At 43.7% G+C, this 19449-nt stretch overlaps 1 protein-coding gene across 5 annotated transcripts in view; it reads right to left on the bottom strand.

Annotated features, from left to right (window-relative positions):
* Window positions 1–19449, bottom strand: part of ARHGEF10 (Rho guanine nucleotide exchange factor 10) — a 193365-nt gene that overhangs the window by 6750 nt on the left and 167166 nt on the right. For all 5 annotated transcript variants that reach the window (XM_048845332.2, XM_048845331.2, XM_048845334.2 and 2 more), the window contains one exon: window positions 5841–5963. In XM_048845332.2, the coding sequence (XP_048701289.1) occupies window positions 5841–5963 (123 nt within the window). The remainder of the gene's footprint in view (window positions 1–5840; window positions 5964–19449) is intronic.

Genomic DNA, 19449 nt, shown 5'->3' with positions numbered 1-19449 from the left:
ATCCTACACCCCAACTTGCTAAGGCACAGCAGCAAATAGCACACACAGCAGACAGATATCTCAATTGCGCCAGTGCTTCCTCACACACAGACAGAGCGACCACATAGCAAGTATGAAAAATTAAGACTATTTTTTTCAGGTGCAGGTATAGTCGCATGTATAAGACAAAGCCTCTAATATCAGGGTATCTGGTCACTCTAAGACAGACCACTAACCATCTCTGAGGATCCCCCAAGACTGGGAGAGTCTCAGGGAGGTGAAGTCACATATGCATACTAAAAAAATACGATCATGGCTTGTCTGGAATAGGAACAATAAGCGACTGGTTTTTGTTCATATGCCCACAGCCACAGTGCTTGCAACAGCCAGACTGTCAGGGACAGGGCCTCCATCTACTGCTGAGAGGCTGGCCAACCTGAGGGGGTGAAACAGGCAGACTTGGGAGGAAATGTTTGGAGAACTTATGGCAGACTCTTAGAGAAAAACCAAACTGGCTGAGAGGTGGAGACAGTATGTGATGACCCCAAGGGCGAAAGAAATGGAGCTCTCCAGCAGGGTATGGCAGTGGCCAAGAGAAGTGTGGCTGGAGACAAGGACGGCATTGCCATGACCAGGGACAGCATGGAAAAAGGCAGGGAAATGCAGAGACAACTCATGGACGCTATCCTGAGCCAGAGGCCTCTCCTACAAAACATGCTCCTGCTAGGTCAGCAGGTCCTGCAGTTCCATAAACCAGGACCCAGCTGCATCCTTCAGTCTCTGGACAATACTGGCTACAGAAACTAGAAGCAACTCCTCTCCTCTGTACCCACACAGTGCACGTACTAGAGACCATTCCTCTTTCAGGCACAACATCTGCTTACCGAGAACACTGGGTTCTGGGAGCCCAGCACTTTTGAGCCCTCCAATGCACTTGACAATTTTGAGCCATGTACCGCAGTACCTCCATGTACATGAAGAAGCAGAGGGGTCCTATATGCACCTGTAACTTTAAGACCCCCACCTTCAGCCTTGTTATTTCTAAACTCTTTGCACTGTTGCACTTTCAGTTTGGTTCACACTAATGTTTTATTTAAAGGGTTTCTTTTTTTGGTGAGTCAATAGATTATTTTGGTAAATGTATTTTCAGATTAAATGTATGGTTATTTATCCACTAGTTCAATGAAAACTTGATTTTTGGCTTTGTTACTGTTGTTTCATAATAAAAACCATTTGAAAACGATTTTGGTCCATTATGACTCATCACTGCATGTAACACATACAAGTAGCTAAATAAAGCTAAAGTAATTCATACAGTTTTACAAAGGTATATGGGCAATGCCCCACTTCCACCACCCATAAACACTATTACACCGCTCACATACTATCCCAACCCCGCCTCCATGGATTAGCAGCCGGACGTCCACCTACACATGTACAAGCACAAGACTCAAAACACAAACAATAGGCATCCCTGACCCAAGAGGTTAACATTCTCGAGGGGATGCTTTACTGGCGGCTCAAACCCCCGGGCAAGTCTCTGCACCTCAGTCTCCTGCTCATCGCTAAGACTTTCCCGCTTGGTCTCTCAAATACTGGGGAGAACACAGCACCCAGCTATAACAGTTGGGACTTTATCTGATGCTTCCAAACAATTCCATAAGAAGCACCATCTGCCTTTCAAACAGCCAAATGCATGCTCGACCACCATTCTGCAACTACTCAGGCGGGACATGAAATGTTCTCTCTTTCTGTCCAAGTGGCCTGTGTGTGGCTTCCTTGGCCAAGGCATCAGAGGGTAAACTGGATCCCCCAGAATAACCTGACCAATCTCCACACCATTAATGTCCACAGTGTTCCTGGGGGCAAATAGTCCTTTCTCCGTTAATGTAAAGAGAACTGAGTTCCGAAAGATCCTCACATCATGGACCGTTTCAGACCACCCTTCATTTATGTCTGTACACCTGCCATGGCAGTCAACCAGCCCTTGGAGCAGCAGAGAAAAATACCCCTTCTGTTATAAATTCTGCACCCTGGTAGGGGTCCAATGTTCAGCATAGGGTCCATTAACGGCCCCAATACAGTTTGGGACTCCCATGCCTACAAACCCATCAATAATCTCCTGAGCATTTTATCCAGCTTTGTGACCCAGTTGGACAGCATCATATCAACAACATAGCAGAGCTGCATGAAAATGGCCCCAACAGTTGATCTCCCCATGCCAAACTGATTGGTTACAAACTGGTAATGTTATGGGATGGCCAACTTTCAGATAGCAAAGGCAACCAGCTCCTCTATGGGTGTGAGGCAGCGCATATGGTATGCTGTCACTCTAGCTCTGGCATCAGTTCATCACAGCTCTCAAAATAGGTAGCTTTCCCCATTCTGAAGTTCTCTCACCTCTGCTGGTCATCCCAGGTCTGCAGAATGATCCTCTCCCACCAATCCACGCTGATTTGCTGGGCCCAGAAATGGTGCTGCAGTCTATGTAGCTGATGCAGGAACTGGTTTCTAGCTCCAATTGCTCAGTGTCAGTGCCCTCATCCTGCTGCAACAGCTTCACTGTGTTCTCCTGCAGCTGGGGGAGCTGCCAATGCTGGTATTAAATATCCTCATGGACCTGCACCATCTGCTCAGTGGTGCAGCGGAAAAAGTCCAATGCCGAATGCAGCTGGCTTTTAATGCTGTAATACAGCCCAAATAGCCTCCATGCATTTGCATTTGCCAGCATAATGCATCTCTGGGTCCATGCTGGCAGAAAGCAATTGGAAAAAGGCACTAGCATGCCCACAAAGGAAGCATGGGGCAGAGACAGTGGAAACATGGGCTTTTAAAAAAAATTGAACCTGCCTGGCTTCCACTATGTATCTGACAATTCATAGCAAAAACAATCCCATGATGCACATTTCTCAGCCATGAAGCAAAGGACCATGGGATACCCCTGAGAACTCTACTCCCTCAGTTCACTGCAAACCATCGCCATGTGTTCACCTGATGCAAGCTGAAATCAGAACAGGTGTCCCATGTGCATGCTATTGGTACGACTTGCATACTGCGAGTTACCAGACATGCATCAAAAAGCTTTGCATTATCTCCCATGTCTAGACATATCGTTAGGCTGTGATCCTGAAATTCTATCACTTAGGGCTTAGGAACGTATTACCACACAGTGAGGTAATTCATTCCACAGGGGCGTGATTTCTAGAGCACGCTAATGCGTTGGGCATTAATTGGTCCATGTAGACCAGGGGTTCTCAAACTGGGGGTCAGGACCTCCCAGGCGGTTGCGCAGTTATTACATGGGGGGGTCACGAGCTGTTAACCTCCACCCCAAACTCTGCTTTGCCTCCAGCATTTATAATGGTGTTAAATATATTAAAAAGTGTTTTTAATTGATAAGAGGGGTCACACTCAGAGGCTTGCTATGTGAAAGGGGTCACCAGTACAGAAGTTTGAAAACTACTGATGTAGACCCTACTGAGCATACATGCTGGAACTAGGAGTGCTGGGGGTGCTGCTGCACCCCTGGCTTGAAGTGGTTTCCATTATATACGAGGTTTCCAGTTTGGTTCAATGGCTCTCAGCAACCCCACTATACAAATTGTTCCAGCACCTCTGCTACTGACGCGCAGTAAAGGCTCCCAAGTGTGCTTTAACACAGTACCATTTCAAACAGCACTACGTTAAAGCACAATATGGAACACTGAATGTGCAGCAGCACGTGGACTAATTAATGCACACCATGTTGGTGCGCTTTAGAAATCGTACTCTGTAAAGCTAGAGTTGCCACCTCTGTAATTGCACAAAAACTGAACACCCTTGCCCCGCTCCTGCCCCGCCCCTTCTCTGAGGCCCCACCCACTCATTCTAGCCCCTCAGTTGCTCGCTCTCCCCCACCCACACTCATTTTCACTGGGCTGGGCAGGGGGTTGGAGTGCAGGAGAGGGTGAGGACTCCAGCTGGGTTCTTGGGTGAGGTGTTCAGGGTGCAGGAGGGGGCTCTGGATTGGGGCAGGGGGTTGGGGTGTGGGAGGGTTTTGGGGCGCGATCTCTGGCCGGGCGGCGCTTATCTCAGGTGGCTCCTGGTCGGCAGTGCAGTGGGGCTAAGGCAGGTTCCCTGCCTGCCCCGGTTCCGCGCTGCTTCCGGAAGTGGCCGGCATGTCCAGATCTGGCCCCTAGGTGGAGGTGTGGTCAGGTGGCTCTGTGCGGTGTGCGCTGCCCGCGCCCGCAGGCGCCGTCCCTGCAGCTCTTGTTGGCTGCAGTTCCCGGCCAATGGGAAGCTGCGGAGCTGGCGCTTGGGGCAGGGGCATCGTGCGGAGCTTCCCTGATCGCCTCTGCACCTAGGGGCTGCAAGGAAATGCTGGCTGCTTCTGGGCGCTGAGCAAAGCCAGGGCAGGCAGGGAGCCTGCCTTAGCCCCGCTGTGCTGCCGACCAGACTTTTAACGGCCTGGTCAGTGGTGCTGACCGGAGCTGCCAGGGTCAACCAGATTGTAAAGCGCATTTCCCCAGAGAATCGCTTATATAGTAAGTGCAAAGGTGTAACGAGGAACTATCACTATTGCTATTAGAGACACACATATGAAGTGAAGCAATTATAAAAATCAGTGCTCTGAGATTCACATTCCCGATACTCAACCTGCAAACTATAAAAGTATATCTTCTCCAAATTTAATATGCTTGGAGCTTTGGACCTCTTAATGCCCATAGAAAAAGTCTCAATCCAAACATAAATTTAAGAATATATAGTTCAGAGAAAGTAACCAAAGTGGAAATGGGAGGTTAAGAGTTAAAGGTTTTTTTGCATGACTTTAACTATGATTTCCATACAATCCATCTATTTTTAAAGTTTCTCCTAAACATTAATTTTTTTTAGGTTTGCCATTAAAAAGCACAATGTTGTTTTCTCTTAAGTTATTGATATTGTTATTTTTCTGAATAGTACTCAATCTTGTTTTTATTTTTGTAAAGTTACAGGAGTTTTGGTTTAAAAAAGATTATTATGGAAACTAGATATAAGTTGCTTGGCTTATAAGGTCTGCCTGCTTCCCTCCACAACTCAGAAATTTCAGGTGAAGTTCTGAAACCAAACTGTAGCTTCACATATGCCACATCCAGCACACTTTTTTGAACCTTGCTTTGTTATGATAGTGAAGAGCAGAATTGAAATGTTTCCAAAATGTTGGCAGAGTTCTGATGTTCCTATCTCAGAAATGAATAGCTCCCAGAATAAGGTATCTTGTCTCTTCAGCAGGCCCCCAAATGCTATAGTTGTCAAAAGCTAACCAATAAGTCAAATTTTACATTTCAAAGACTCAATGTTATGCAGCGATCAGGTCACAAAAATCACCAGTCAGGAAAAACACTGAACTTTCAATACCCATCTCTCCAAATCCAGTATGCCATTTTTTTCCAAATTTGGAAATAAACACCCCCTCTGACTCTCCTCCTCTACCCACATGCCAATTTGCATTCTGATATAACATTTCCAAAAAACTGTAGAGGAGAACAACATTTCTCTTTACAGTGGAAAGGCTATTCCAATCTTAGACACAGAGGTTTTCCCCCTCCGTAATACATGGCTTGAAGAGCTAACCTCCATCCTACTCTGCCTCAAAAGAACAACAACAGTTGTAGTCATGGATGCTGATTTAATAAAGCAAAAATAACAGAGGACAATAGAAATATGTTACAGATATACTATAAAACTAAGTAGGATCAACAAATCCTCATAAAAAAGCTCAAACCATGTCTATACAATACCTAAAATTTTACATATTTACTTGATTTATTGACTAAATCATGTACTGAAAAGCCAGTCTTCAGCATACCATCATACAAAAATATATGAAAAATTTTACTCACCCGTTACTTTTGGAATTCCTTGCAAACGAGGCACTGGGAGTGCTACTATAATACCCAGATTTGTTCCAACTAACAATAACCCATGGCACACCAGCAGACTGGTCACAGAAACACGTTGCTGTCCTGTGAAATTCAGGGAGAGCTCCATTATTTAACAGATATAACCTTTGATTTGGTAAAGGTAACCTACAGTAAACTGCACATAATTACATTGTTATAGGTTCTGATTCAGCAAAACTTTTAAGCAGAAGCTTAAATATTTTGCTGAAGCAAGGCCTTGAAATTTTACTTGCATGCCATATAACCCGCATGAAATGAAATTACTTCTGAAATGCTATAATTCAACTTGTGTTTTCTTATAAAACCCTGCATTACAGTAGAAAGTAATCAGCTATATATTACTTTTACAAACAGGTTACTTTTACATATTCTTCATAGCCACACTACAATATATAATACGACATAATACACAATAGAATTACACAAGACTACAGTGTTACCCTGTGTTCAAGCCTCAACACTGTCCATATTTCCTGAGCATAATTGCATATTTTTCTACTTTTCTGTAACAACTTGGTGCATTTTGGGATTGCTCAAAATCCCCATAGCCTTTGAGGGGGAAAAAGGACAACTGATTGATTCAATGCACACGGACTTTCAAAAAGTCTTTAACAACCTCCCTCATAAATGGAAACGAAGTAGTTCAGTGACAAGAGGTGAAGTTATGTCCTAAATTAGAAACTGGCTAAGAGACAGAAACAAAGAGTTGGACTAAAGTGTTGGCCTGGGTCCCCCAAAACTCCATATTAGGTTCAGTATTGATTTATATATTCAGTGAGGTTCCGGAATAGTGGTGAAGAGTGCGATGGCAAAATCTGCAGAGGACAGGACATTTTTTAGTATGGCCATTACTTGAGAAGATTGTGAAGAACTCCAAAGAGACCTAACAACATTAGGTGAATGGACAGCATGATGCTGATGAAATTCAGCATTGACAAATGTAAAATAGCGCACATGGAAAGGAATAATGTGAACTATTCATACACATTGCTAGGTTCCACGTTAACTGTAACCACTCAGGAAGAAAGACCAGATCTTCATTGTGGACAGTTGTGGAGTAATGCTAAAAAAAATAAAAAATAAATAAAAAGCTAGGTTACATATAGAAAAGGATAGAAGATAATAATTAGAATATCAGGATGGCATTATATTATTTTACATTTGACAACGTAAAAACTTTCCTCTATGGTGTCATTTCTTCAGTGTTCCCTTCCTTGGTGGTCCTTATAACTTGTATCTCTTTTGTAAAGTAATAGTATGGATTTTTCAGCTATCTGAAGTAAGAATGTATGCCAGAGCAAAATGGCTTCAGATTTATTCATTAAACCAGCAGTTTTCAAACCAGTGGTCCGCGAGCTCCATTCAGGTGGTCCATGGATAGTTCCCTCTCAGATGCACACCTGGGCAGCCGCACACAAGAGAATGAAGGGCCACCCACCTAATTAGTGAAGCTAGGCAGGTGTGGCTCCACTAATTAGGTGCCTGGACCCTGGAGAAGATGCACATGTAAGGTGAGGTGGTGGCCTTGGGGGGGGGGGGAATAGGGGGTAGGTGGGAGGGGGCAGTGGGGTGAGAAGAGGGGGTGGGGGGAATTTGGAACGTGCAGGGCTGTGGCGGTCAGAGAAAGAGGCGACTTTCCCCAGCTCCAGGGCTGCAGCTGCCAGGGAGAGATGGCCCTCCTTCCCAGCCTCAGCTCTGTGGCTGCTGGGCCGGGAAGAGAACCCCCTTCTTCCCAGCCCCAGCTCGGGGGCTGCTGTGGCGGGGGAGAGAGGGCACATCCATTGCATTAGAAAGGTAAGACCACTGATATTACAATACGAGTTGTGTGCTTTTATTTGTAGAACCAAAAAAACTTTAATTATTATTAAGGGGTTTTTTATATAGCGCTTTTATCCAAAGTGCTTTACAATAGTTAGCTAACAGTACAAACAACATTTGGAAAGATCATTAAGTGGTCCACCGAGACCCTCAGCAATTTGCAAGTGGTCTTCGAAAAAAAAGTTTGAGAACAATAAACAGGATACAGAAGATTCTGATAAATTAATTGAAAGCCTGGTGAGCACTGGAGAGCAAAAGCACTGGAGAGAAAATGGCATGTTAGAATGTGTAAGGATGAAAGAGACAAAACAGTCATCAAAAAGCATGTAAGAAAAACAATATGGTCTTACAAAGCAACATTTAGCAGAGCTAGTCAAATCTACTTACAAATATAAATCAGGCATAATGAAAAAATCCATAATATTAGTTTCTCTCTTTCTCCCCCTCTGGTATAGCAAACAATAAGAAGTCATCTTAGCGTACAATTAAAGTTGTATGTCTACAAGTAAATTATTATGTGTCTTGTGAAAGCTTAATATTTTTAGCTGAAATATTAAGGAGGAGATGTGCTAGGTTTCCAAAGGGGAGTATGTAAGCGTGTTCCCTTCACGGCTGATCAGAGGGACAGCCTTGAAGGAGACTGAAAATTCTACCCTTACAGTCAGAGGGTAGGTGGCATTAAAGTGATGGCAGCTGGATGAAAATTGAGAATAGAAGACATCTATCAGAGGAAAACTCATCATAACCCAGAATGATGCCAGAGCCTACAGCCTTGATCTGTTTGTGAAAGTGAAGGCAAATAAAAACACAAACACATTTCCTTGTTGAAACAAAGAACCTACTAAGCAAAGAACAGTAAGTATTATACATGGTACCCACCAAACCAAACTCAACATCTTCTACTATCAGCTTGCCTTTGATACTCAGATATTATGCAGATATTATTTCTATATACTAATTATGATTTTCAGAATTGCACAATTTCATCAGGCTTAGCTTGGGATGGACACAACCCAAAATCATTTCTAGTTATCTCTGAACTTGAGAACATCTCAAAATACACAACTGATTCCAGATGTCCAAATTTGGCAAATATCTTTAGAGTAGACCAAAATGAACCAAATCCTTTGTTCCAAACACCTCTGAATTTGGGGATTTTCAAGAGCAGAATCTGAATTTTGTGGCTTAGAATCATAGACTATCGGGGTTGGAAGGGACCTCAGGAGTCCCTGCTCAAAGCAGGACCAATCCCCAACTAAATCATCTCAGCCACGGCTTTGTCAAGCCTGATCTTAAAAACGTCTAAGGAAGGAGATTCCACCACCTCCCTAGGTAACGCATTCCAGTGTTTCACCACCCTCCTAGTGAAAAATTTTTTCCTAATATCCAACCTAAACCTCCCCCACTGCAACTTGAGACCATTACTCCTCGTTCTGTCATCTGCTAGCACAGAGAACAGTCTACATCCATCCTCTTTGGAACCCCCTTTCAGGTAGTTGAAAGCAGCTATCAAATCCCCCCTCATTCTTCTCTTCTGCAGACTAAACAATCCCAGTTCCCTCAGCCTCTCCTCATAAGTCATGTGTTCCAGTCCCCTAATCAGTTTTGTTGCCCTCCGCTGGACTCTTTCCAATTTTTCCACATCCTTCTTGTTGTGTGGGGCCCCAAACTGGACACAGTACTCCAGATGAGGCCTCACCAATGTCGAATAGAGGGAAATGATCACGTCCCTCAATCTGCTGGCAATGCCCCTACTTATACATCCCAAAATGCCATTGGCCTTCTTGGCAACAAGGGCACACTGTTGACTCATATCCAGCTTCTCGTCCACTGTAACCCCTAGGTCCTTTTCTGCAGAACTGCTGCCGAACCATTCGGTCCCCATTCTGTGCATGGGATTCTTCCGTCCTAAGTGCAGGACTCTGCACTTGTCCTTGTTGAACGTCATCAGATTTCTTTTGGCCCAATCCTCTAAATTTGTCTAGGGCCCTCTGTATCCTATCTCTACCCTCCAGCGTATCTACCTCTCCTCCCAGTTTAGTGTCATCTGCAAACTTGCTGAGGGTGCAATCCACACCATCCTCCAGATCATTAATGAAGATATTGAACAAAACCAGCCCCAGGACCGACCCTTGGGACACTCCACTTGATACCGGCTGCCAACTAGACATGGAGCCATTGATCACTACCCGTTGAGCCCGACAATCTACCCAACTTTCTATCCACCTTATAGTCCATTCATCCAGCCCATACTTCTTTAACTTGTTGGCAAGAATACTTTAGGAGACCGTGTCAAAAGCTCTGCTAAAGTCAAGGAACAACACGTCCACTGCTTTCCCCTCATCCACAGAGCCAGTTATCTCGTCATAGAAGGCAATTAGATTAGTCAGGCATGACTTGCCCTTGGTGAATCCATGCTGACTGTTCCTGATCACTTTCTTCTCATCTAAGTGCTTCAGAATTGATTCCTTGAGGACCTGCTCCATGATTTTTCCAGGGACTGAGGTGAGGCTGACTGGCCTGTAGTTCCCAGGATCCTCCTTCTTCCCTTTTTTAAAGATGGGCACTACATTAGCCTTTTTCCAGTCGTCTGGGACTTTCCCTGATTGCCATAAGTTTTCAAAGATAATGGCCAATGGCTCTGCAATCACATCCGCCAACTCCTTTAGCACTCTCGGAGGCAGCGCATCCAGCCCCATGGATTTGTGCTCGTCCAGCTTTTCTAAATAGCCCCGAACCACTTCTTTCTCCCCAGAGGGCTGGTCACCTCCTCCCCATGCTGTGCTGCCCAGTGCAGCAGTCTGGGAGCTGACCTTGTTCGTGAAGACAGAGGCAAAAAAAGCATTGAGTACATTAGCTTTTTCCATATCCTCTGTCACTAGGTTGCCTCTCTCATTCAGTAAGGGGCCCACACTTTCCTTGACTTTCTTCTTGGCTTAACTCATCCATAATGCAAACAAGCTAATGTTCCTAAATATATAACATCTTTGGGTATGTAATGTCTGCAATGCCTTTTAGGGTGTTCAACACTGGGAAAAAATTTCAATGCCTGTCTTCACACTTTAGCCTTGAAGCGAATTCCAACTGGTAATTTGCACCTGTGAAGTAACATTATTATTTCCATATGTGAAAACAGTATGTGATTTGCAGGCAACCTAGAGTCCTATATATAGAACACAATCTTATGCATGAACCACTAAAAGTGAGGTCAAAAGGAAAAGTGCTTGCTTTGAAATCTTGGGAAAGCAGGAAACATCTGCATGTGAATACGTATTTTTGACATAACTTATGGTAACACATGATGCTAAATAAAACCACTCATAAAAAGGTTTTACTTGTTGTTTGCAAAATAAGGTTTGCAATCTTGCTATGGTGTGCAAATTTGTGATTTTTAAAGTTTATTTATTTTATCTCAGGGGGAAACAAATGCAAACAAGCAATGGCCCCTGATTAATTTAATGTGTTCTATCTAAAAACATCTACAACAAGAAGATATTCACCATTACAGTTTTCGAGAGAAGGTAATAAATATAAAAGCTAAATATTATTATTCCTGTTTTAAATTAAATCTTTCAGATGAAATTGCATTAATACTTAATGGTATTGTTAAACTAGTAAACTTAATAAGACTCTGATCCTGCGAAGACTTATGGACATGCTTAATTGAGCAGGCTCATTTATTCTGTTTTTTCTGGGTTCAAGCCTCCATCTATCTTCCTCAAGTATCAGCTTTTGACCCCAGTCCTGCAACTGGATATGTGTAAGTGAAACTTTTGCCCCTTCACAGAGCCCTCTGCAGTCAGTTCTATGTAAGGATGCCCCTGCACAGATTCTGCTGCAGGATCTGGCCCAACCTGCAAATTAAACTGGCTAAAAGCCTACAGTGCTGCTTATTGTATCAGACTACCCTCATGTCTCTCCCTCCTTTTACTCGTTTTTAGGATGGCAACTTGATAAAAAAAAAAAAACCTTTAACAGCGGTGAGGGTTTATTAACTACAAATGAGTGTACTTTATTTTCTATAGAGAGGAAATGAGAAAATGTTTTTTTCTTTGTCTCTCCTTCTCATCAGTTTCCAGGAAACACACTCGGAATGTTAGAGGATAAAGAACGGAAACCACCCCTTTGTTAAATAGATAACCTGTCATCATCCATAAGCACAAAGAAATCAGATAGTTCAGGGTCAGCAGAATCTCTCTCAAAGGACAGACCATATTATAAATTTTAAAAACACCTGGGAAACTGTTTGGTTTGAGGATATTTAAATATCAGTGTTCTTTACTGAAAAATAAAATGTGTGACCATGAAAAAAACACAAGCTCGTTAATAAAAATGTGGCATGTGTATAGTATGACTATTAATTAGCAATACTTTAAAAACATCTTGTGAACAAGGAAGCATAGTATACATGCCTTAAGAAGACTAGATGAATTGTGACGGGGGTGTTGCAAAGTTGCCTATTTGAACTGTGGACCAAATATACTGGGCACAAGTTTGCCCTCAAAGGAAACTTATATAACATATTGGCAAGAGGTGTATATTCATGTCACCCCTAGTGTCTTTTCTACAAAGGCTACTAGACCTCTTCTGTTGCCAGCTAAAGGGGTTCCTCCTTTGGCTATAGTGGTAGTGGGGTGTTCTGAGCTGAAGATCCTGGGTTCTAATCCCTTGTGTTTGCTGGTATCTTGCAATAAAACAATTGCTATTTTTAAACTTTCCAGTATTCTAGAAACTGACAGTTCTCCCAGCTTCATCTTTTCCCCACACCAGGACCCCCATTAGATCCCTCACCCGTTTCATCTCCTGCAACCTAATCCACTCCCATACGTTCCATTGCATTAAAAACATAGGCCCTGCAGCAGAGAAAGGGATCTATCAGGACGTCATTTATAGTTCCCTGATTCCCAGGGCGAGGCTGTGTTGCACTGAGCCCCTGGATAAATCAGAGTAATCTAGGAGCTGCTCTAATTTATGTCAGCTGACTACATGTTTAAACAACAGTACACCCAGAGAACATAGATAGACTGGAGCATGCTCGAGCCACTTCCCCTCTGGAGCTGAAGTGTGTGGGTGCTCGTTTGACACCAACTGAGAACTCTCCTGCACCAGAGAAACTTTCAGCTAGCTGATTCCTGTTCCTTTTGAGACACATAAGTAGTCTAAAGGGCCAGAATACAACCAACATCCAGCCCATAAATGGCAGTATTCAGGAGCTCCCAAGATCATGGGAGTAACTGCCTTCCACTACAGATCTCCTCTCCCCTGGCACCACTTCCCCAACCAGAAGCTATCAGATACCTCCCTGACACTGTATCAGATGGAGAAAAGCACAACACTATTATTGGTTCATGTTTGTTATGGGCTATGTCTGCTTTTTTATTATTCAACTCTGCCAGCTTGCAGTTATTAGGAAGACAATCCTTTCTTCTGCCATTTCCTCCACATCTCACTCTTGTCTTACCCTGCACTCTGTAGTAGGTTGCAATGTTACCTTTCCCAAGGTAGAACAGGAACATTCTTTGTGACAGGGAAGGCAGGCCATGACATTCAAAGCTGTGTTCAGATGGCAATAAAATGATGATAACCTAATGCTAAATTACTTTGTGTTGTGTTACTTCAGCAGAGCCATATAATTCAGTGACCTTTCCCTCCTGGAGCAGTAGGAGACAGACAAAAGGATTATAATTTTCCTCTCACTCACACTGGTTCTACAGTAAATGTAATTCCATTAACCACAATGGATCTACTGAGGTAAAGAAGAGCAGAATCACAGCAAATCCCCAGGGAGCCAGTTAAGCTGGTTTTACGGCCCCTTCGTGCTCTGAGAATCTGATCCAAGCAGTCCAGATTCTTGAAAGACTTGTCATGACATTGGGTCTATTCTTCCTGTAGCAAACATTCTCTTTCATAGGCACATTACGCGGATTTTTAGACTAACTTCTTCCCCCTGTTCTTCTCATCCCCGAGTTCAATAAACCATGAGCTTTTACTCACTCTTCTTTTTGCATGTTAATGAGTCTCTGTCAAACTGCATACAATTAACTGGGTTGTCCCATTTAAAATACAAACATTCCATCGCAGCACACATCCGAGCCCTGGATGGACAGCATGAATCAAATGCCCACACACCCCTAAGCATTTCTCAGCACAACACGTTACAATAAAAGACTTCTAAATATGCAGTCATTTCACTCCACTCCTTTTGAGCTCCTAGTATATTACACACAGTCTGACGTGGTCTTTGGCTGTTTTTGTTTTTAATTGTAAAAGGCTCTGAGCAAATTTATTATGCAAACCACCTACTTCCCTCTCTTTTACCCTTTTTGGTTACAATGTTGTGGGATCATGCTCAAAGATCCAAGAACTGCTACTGAATAACTGGAATGCATTTCAAGTTTCAAATGGATGCTATTGTAGCATTTTTACTGCACAATTTCCACTCTTAAAAAACCCTTTGGCTCACAGGAGAGGTTTTTGAAAGAAAAAAAAAACCCTAAAGTTTTGAGAATTACACCAGAGGATATTAAAAATAGCCAAAACTCTTTTACAGGAAAATGTTGGTCAATTACATCAATTACATCAGCGTATTTTATTACCATGGCAATGACAGCTTAAACTAAATATTTTCAAGATGACTTTTTTTTCCATTAGAGAACAAACATTTTCAACAAGGAATTCAACACTTTCTTTGAACCACTGTAGGAAATATTAACTTAGTGTTAATCTTCTGTTTATGCTGATCCTCATCCTTTTGCACAAATAGGACAAATTAAATGGAATGGCCCATTTAAACACAGAGCAAGAAGAAAATTCAGTAACCAGCCTTTAGCGTGGGAGTTACATACAATTTAGAATAGACTCTTAATAGAGCACTGTAAAAATGAAGAGATATTAATGACACCATTTACAGTGGAGCTTTATTTTGAAGCTAATGCAATATATAGTAGGTAGGGTGAGACAGTAAGTCGATAAGAAAGGGATTTATTTTTGAAATCTAAAATTTTATACACTATTCTGTTTAAGGGAAAAAAATACATTCAATGCCAAAAACCTGATCATTGTTCAAATCAAAGCAGGACACTGACTCCCCCCACCCCCTTCCCCAGTGCTGGGCTAAGCTGCACTTGGGGGCACATGGGTGCAAGTGATCTGAATATCATCCTTACGTACAAATAGGGAGAATTGGAAAGAAAAATGAAACCCTATATTTTAATACCATTGAAACACTTTGGACTCGGAGAACTTTGACAAGGAGACAGACTGGAAATAAATGAATAACAGGCATGAGCCTAAATTCCACTGCAGAGAGGCATGTAGCCAGATTTCAGGCTAAATTCTATTATTCTGCTTTGGCCAATAATTGTTTCCAAACACTTAATGAACTGTGAATAATTGAGGAAATGTCAATCTCCCGATAGAAGTTTCCCCTTCCATCATAGCCAACTCTGCCATTTCCTCCCTCCTCCTCACGGCCAGGTCATGTCCAACCTCTCCTGAGCAATCCTTTCTAAGTTAGGGTTGCCAGGTGTCCTGTTTTCGACCGAAACTCCCGGTCAAAAAGAGACCAGCAGGTCAGGCTCTAGGCGGTGGCGGGAGCATGGGGGTCCGCACACTGTCCCCTCCCTGAGCACTGGCTCCGCAATCCCATTGGTTGGGAACCGCGGCCAGTGGGAGTTTGGGTGGTGGTGCCTGTGGGCGAAAGCAGGGCACGGAGCCTCCTGGCCCCCATGTCTAGGAGCCAGACCTGCTGGCCGCTTCCTGGGCACAGCGCAGTGCCAGGACAGGCAGGGAGCCTGCCTTAGCCCCTCTGCACTGCTGACCGGGAGCTGCCAAGGTAAGCCTGCGTCCCAACCCCAAGCTCTAACCCCCTACCCCAGCCCTGAGCCCCCCGCAAACCTGGAGCTCCCTCCTGCACTCCAAACCCCTCATCCCTGGCCCCACCCCAGAGCTCACCCCTCCACCCCAGAGCCCATACCCCCTCCTGCAACCCAAACCCCTGCCTCAACCCTCAATCCCCTCCCATACTCCGAATCCCTTGGCCCCGACCCCCAGCCTGGAGCCCCCTCCTACATCTCAAACCCCTCATCCCCGGCCCCACCCCAGAGCTCACCCCTCCACCCCAGAGCCCATACCCCCTCCTGCAACCCAAACCCCTGCCTCAACCCTCAACCCCCTCCCATACTCCGAATCCCTTGGCCCCGACCCCCAGCCTGGAGCCCCCTCCTGCATCTCAAACCCCTCATCCCCGGCCCCACCCCAGAGCCTGCACCCCAGCTGGAGCCCTCACTCCCTCCCGTACTGCAACTCCCCAGCCTGGAGCCCCCTCCCGTTCCCTGAACCCCTCATTTCTGGCCCCACCCTGGAGCCCGCACCCTCATTAGAGCCCTTCCCCCCCCATACCCCAACCCCCTGCCCCAGCCCAGTAAAAGTGAGTGAGGGTGGGGGAGAGTGAGCCACCGAGGGAGGGGGAATGTAGTGAGCAGGGGCGGGACCTCAGGAAGTGGCAGGGAGGGGGCGGGGCCTCAGGGTAGGGGCAGGACTAGAGTGTTCGGTTTTGTGCGATTAGAAGTTGGCAACCCTATTCTAATTGTTTCCCTCCTTCCCATTGCTTTTCCCTTTCCTGGTACTCCCGAGGCTCCCACTGTCTTTCCTAAGTGAAAGTCTCTCCCCTTCGCTTCCTTCCACGTTCCCAGCAAAAGACTCCCCTTGTCTCTTCCAAGTGTTGATCAACTGCTTGTGTCAAAACCTCCTCCTGCTTACTTTCCAAAAAGGGATAGCATGCATACCAGAGGTGTTTTTTATCAGATAAAATAATGGTTTTTACTGCCATGGGAAAAACTACCAATTCCAGTTCAAGGTATTTTCTATTTTAATAACTTTCATTAGTGCATACCACATTACACTTCATTGTAATTACATATTCAAATTGTGGTTACATAAGGTTGGAGATTTGGAGATTAATTTAGGGTTGTACAAATAAAAAGTAAAACTGCAGGAGGCGTAATATTAATATATGTCATATAATACTGAACATCGGAATGTCTATACATTTTAGTTCAGTATTTTCTCAAGGAACTTTCACATATCATGACTAATATTTCAGTTTTCAATATTATTTAACTATTATATATACTGAAAAACTATTATCAAACTGCTAGATATTTCCCAGTAATTTTCACTAGTATATTCTAGTAATTATTTTATTTTTCCCAGTTTATTTACCAGTGCCCTCTCCTAAACTAGTTTTTCCCTGTTAAATTGCCAACTCTGCTACCAAAACCAGTTCCCCTCTTTCTTTTCAGGAATCCTAGACCCTTCGAAGCATTTCTATAGTCAGTACAGAGGTCACATTTCTTATTCCTAACTCATGCAATCTCTGCTTTAAAACTATTATTTTGCTATCATCTACCAACTTTACTGTTGGTAGCTGTGTAGCTGTGAATGTGAGCACATGGTTTAACACATTAACTTAATCCCATAGGGTAGAAAGAAACCTACATAAACAAAAGAACATTTGGAGTAAGGCCTTCAACCTTTTATTTTCTGTAGTAAAACAATTATATGTGTGCTTAAAAAAAACTAAACTGGGTTGCCACTTTAATTGTTACAGCAAAAAAACAATCTTTCTATTACAAATAATTGTTTTCAGAATAGGATTAGATGCCAAGATGTCATTGTAAGAAAAGATAATAGCTACCTTTAATGAAATTATGATTAAGGATTAGCTGTAATTCTAGCAACCTGTTAAATAAAGAGTAGATGTTCTGTGTGCAGTGCTGCTTTTGCATGTCACGGTGTGCAGTGGGGACACCATCAAGTTATAACCAAGAAGTATTAGGAAAAGTAATCTCTAACTAATTGCCCAAATTTGGAAAGAGATGAATGCAAAAATGCATTTTTGCTTTCAGTCATTCAAGGCCCAGATACAGTGGAATGGACACACACAAATTAGGGTGCCTGTGTGTTACTTGTGCATGTGTATACATGTACCCTTTTGAAATATGGTCAAAGCTATTCTATTTTGAGAGTTTATCAGGTGGACTATTTCAGCACTGATTTTATTATTTATATCCTATTGTAGGAAAAGATTGAATGTACAGTGACATATGTAACAGTATAATTTATTGTGCTATCAACTATTCAGTTCTAACAAGAAAATTAATCCTGACTCTTAGGTGTCAAGCTCAGCACAGGAACCCTGTGTGGTGGGTCAAAGTTGTCTGTAAGCCACTCACCATTGTAGTCCCCCAAATTCCGGGGCAAGTGAGGGCTGGTTCTGTTCCTGGTATATATTTGAGCAGACTTGGGGCTGTGCTAGCCTGCCAATTTATAACAGCCCCTGTGCCGGGCACCTGGCAGCCAGTGCCTTTATGCCACCCTGGGATTCCCTTATATAAGGGGAATCCCTAGCTGTTCATTGGGCATAAAAGGTTGTTACAAGAAGGAGGGAGAAAAATTGGTCTTCTTAACCTCTGAGGATAGGACAAGAAGCAATGGGCTTAAATTGCAGCAAGGGACGTTTAGGTTGGACATTAGGAAAAACTTCCTAAATGTCCAGGTGGTTAATTACTGGAATAAATTGCCTAGGAAGGTTGTGGAATCTCCATCATTGGAGATTTTTCAGAGCAGGTTAGACAAACACCTGTCAGGAATGGTCTAGATAATACCTAGTACTGCCATGAGTGCAGGGAAGTGGACTAGATGACCTCAAAGGTCCCTTCCAGTTCCATGATTCTATGACATTGGAAAAGACCAACAGTCCTAGCCTGATATCCTTCCTATGACAGTCGCTGGGAACCACAGCGGGGAAAGGAGCAGAATGCCAGCAGCTCCTCTGGTGGCTGTACTGCCCCCAGCCCTGTCCACCCAGCCCTGTCCTCCAGCGGGGCTGCTGCTGTACAGATGGAGGAGATGCAGCTCCATGGAAGAGCAGGGGTCGGGGGGCAGAGGGTGGCACAGCCGCGCCAGAGGAGCTGCTGGCGTGAGGCTGCTGGCTCCTCCTATGTCTTTCCGATACGCAGTACCGGCTACAAATATCTTGCTGGTACGGCGTACTGTACCACCGTACTTGCACTGCTGCATATCCTCTCTTAGTTGTCTCTTATCCAAGCTGAAAAGTCCCAGTCTTTTTAATATCTCCTCATATGGAAGCTACTCCATACCGCTAATCACTTTTGTTGTCCTCCTCTATACCTTTTCCAATTCAAATCATAGGTGGAGCTAGGGGTGCTGGGGATGCAGCAGCATCCCCTGGCTTGAAGTGGTTTCCATCACATACAGGGTTTACAATTTTGTTTCAATAGCTCTCAGCACCCCGGATTCTAATATATCTTTTTGGAGATGGGGTAACCAGAACTGCATGCATTATTCAAGGTATGGGTGTACTATGGATTTATATAGAGGCATTATGATATTTTCTGTCTTATTATCTATCCCTTTCTTAATGGTTCCTAACATTCTGCTAGCTTTATTTTGACTGCTGCTGCACACTGAGTAGATGTTTTCAGAGAACTATACACAATGACTCCACGGTTTCTTTCTTGAGTGGCAACAGCTTATTTAGACCCCATCATTTTTATGTACATTTAGGATTATGTTTTCCAGTGTGAATTACTTTGCATTTATCAACACTGAATTTCATCTGCCATTTTGTTGCCCAATCACACTGTTTTGTGAGATCTCTTTGTAACTCTTTGCAGTCTGCTTTGGACTGAACTTTCTTGAGTAGTTT

Source organism: Caretta caretta, chromosome 3 (assembly GCF_965140235.1).
Source record: "Caretta caretta isolate rCarCar2 chromosome 3, rCarCar1.hap1, whole genome shotgun sequence".
NCBI classification, from domain to species: Eukaryota; Metazoa; Chordata; order Testudines; family Cheloniidae; genus Caretta; species Caretta caretta.
Note: the sequence above shows the minus strand (reverse complement) of the source record. Positions and strands in the feature narration are given on the sequence as shown.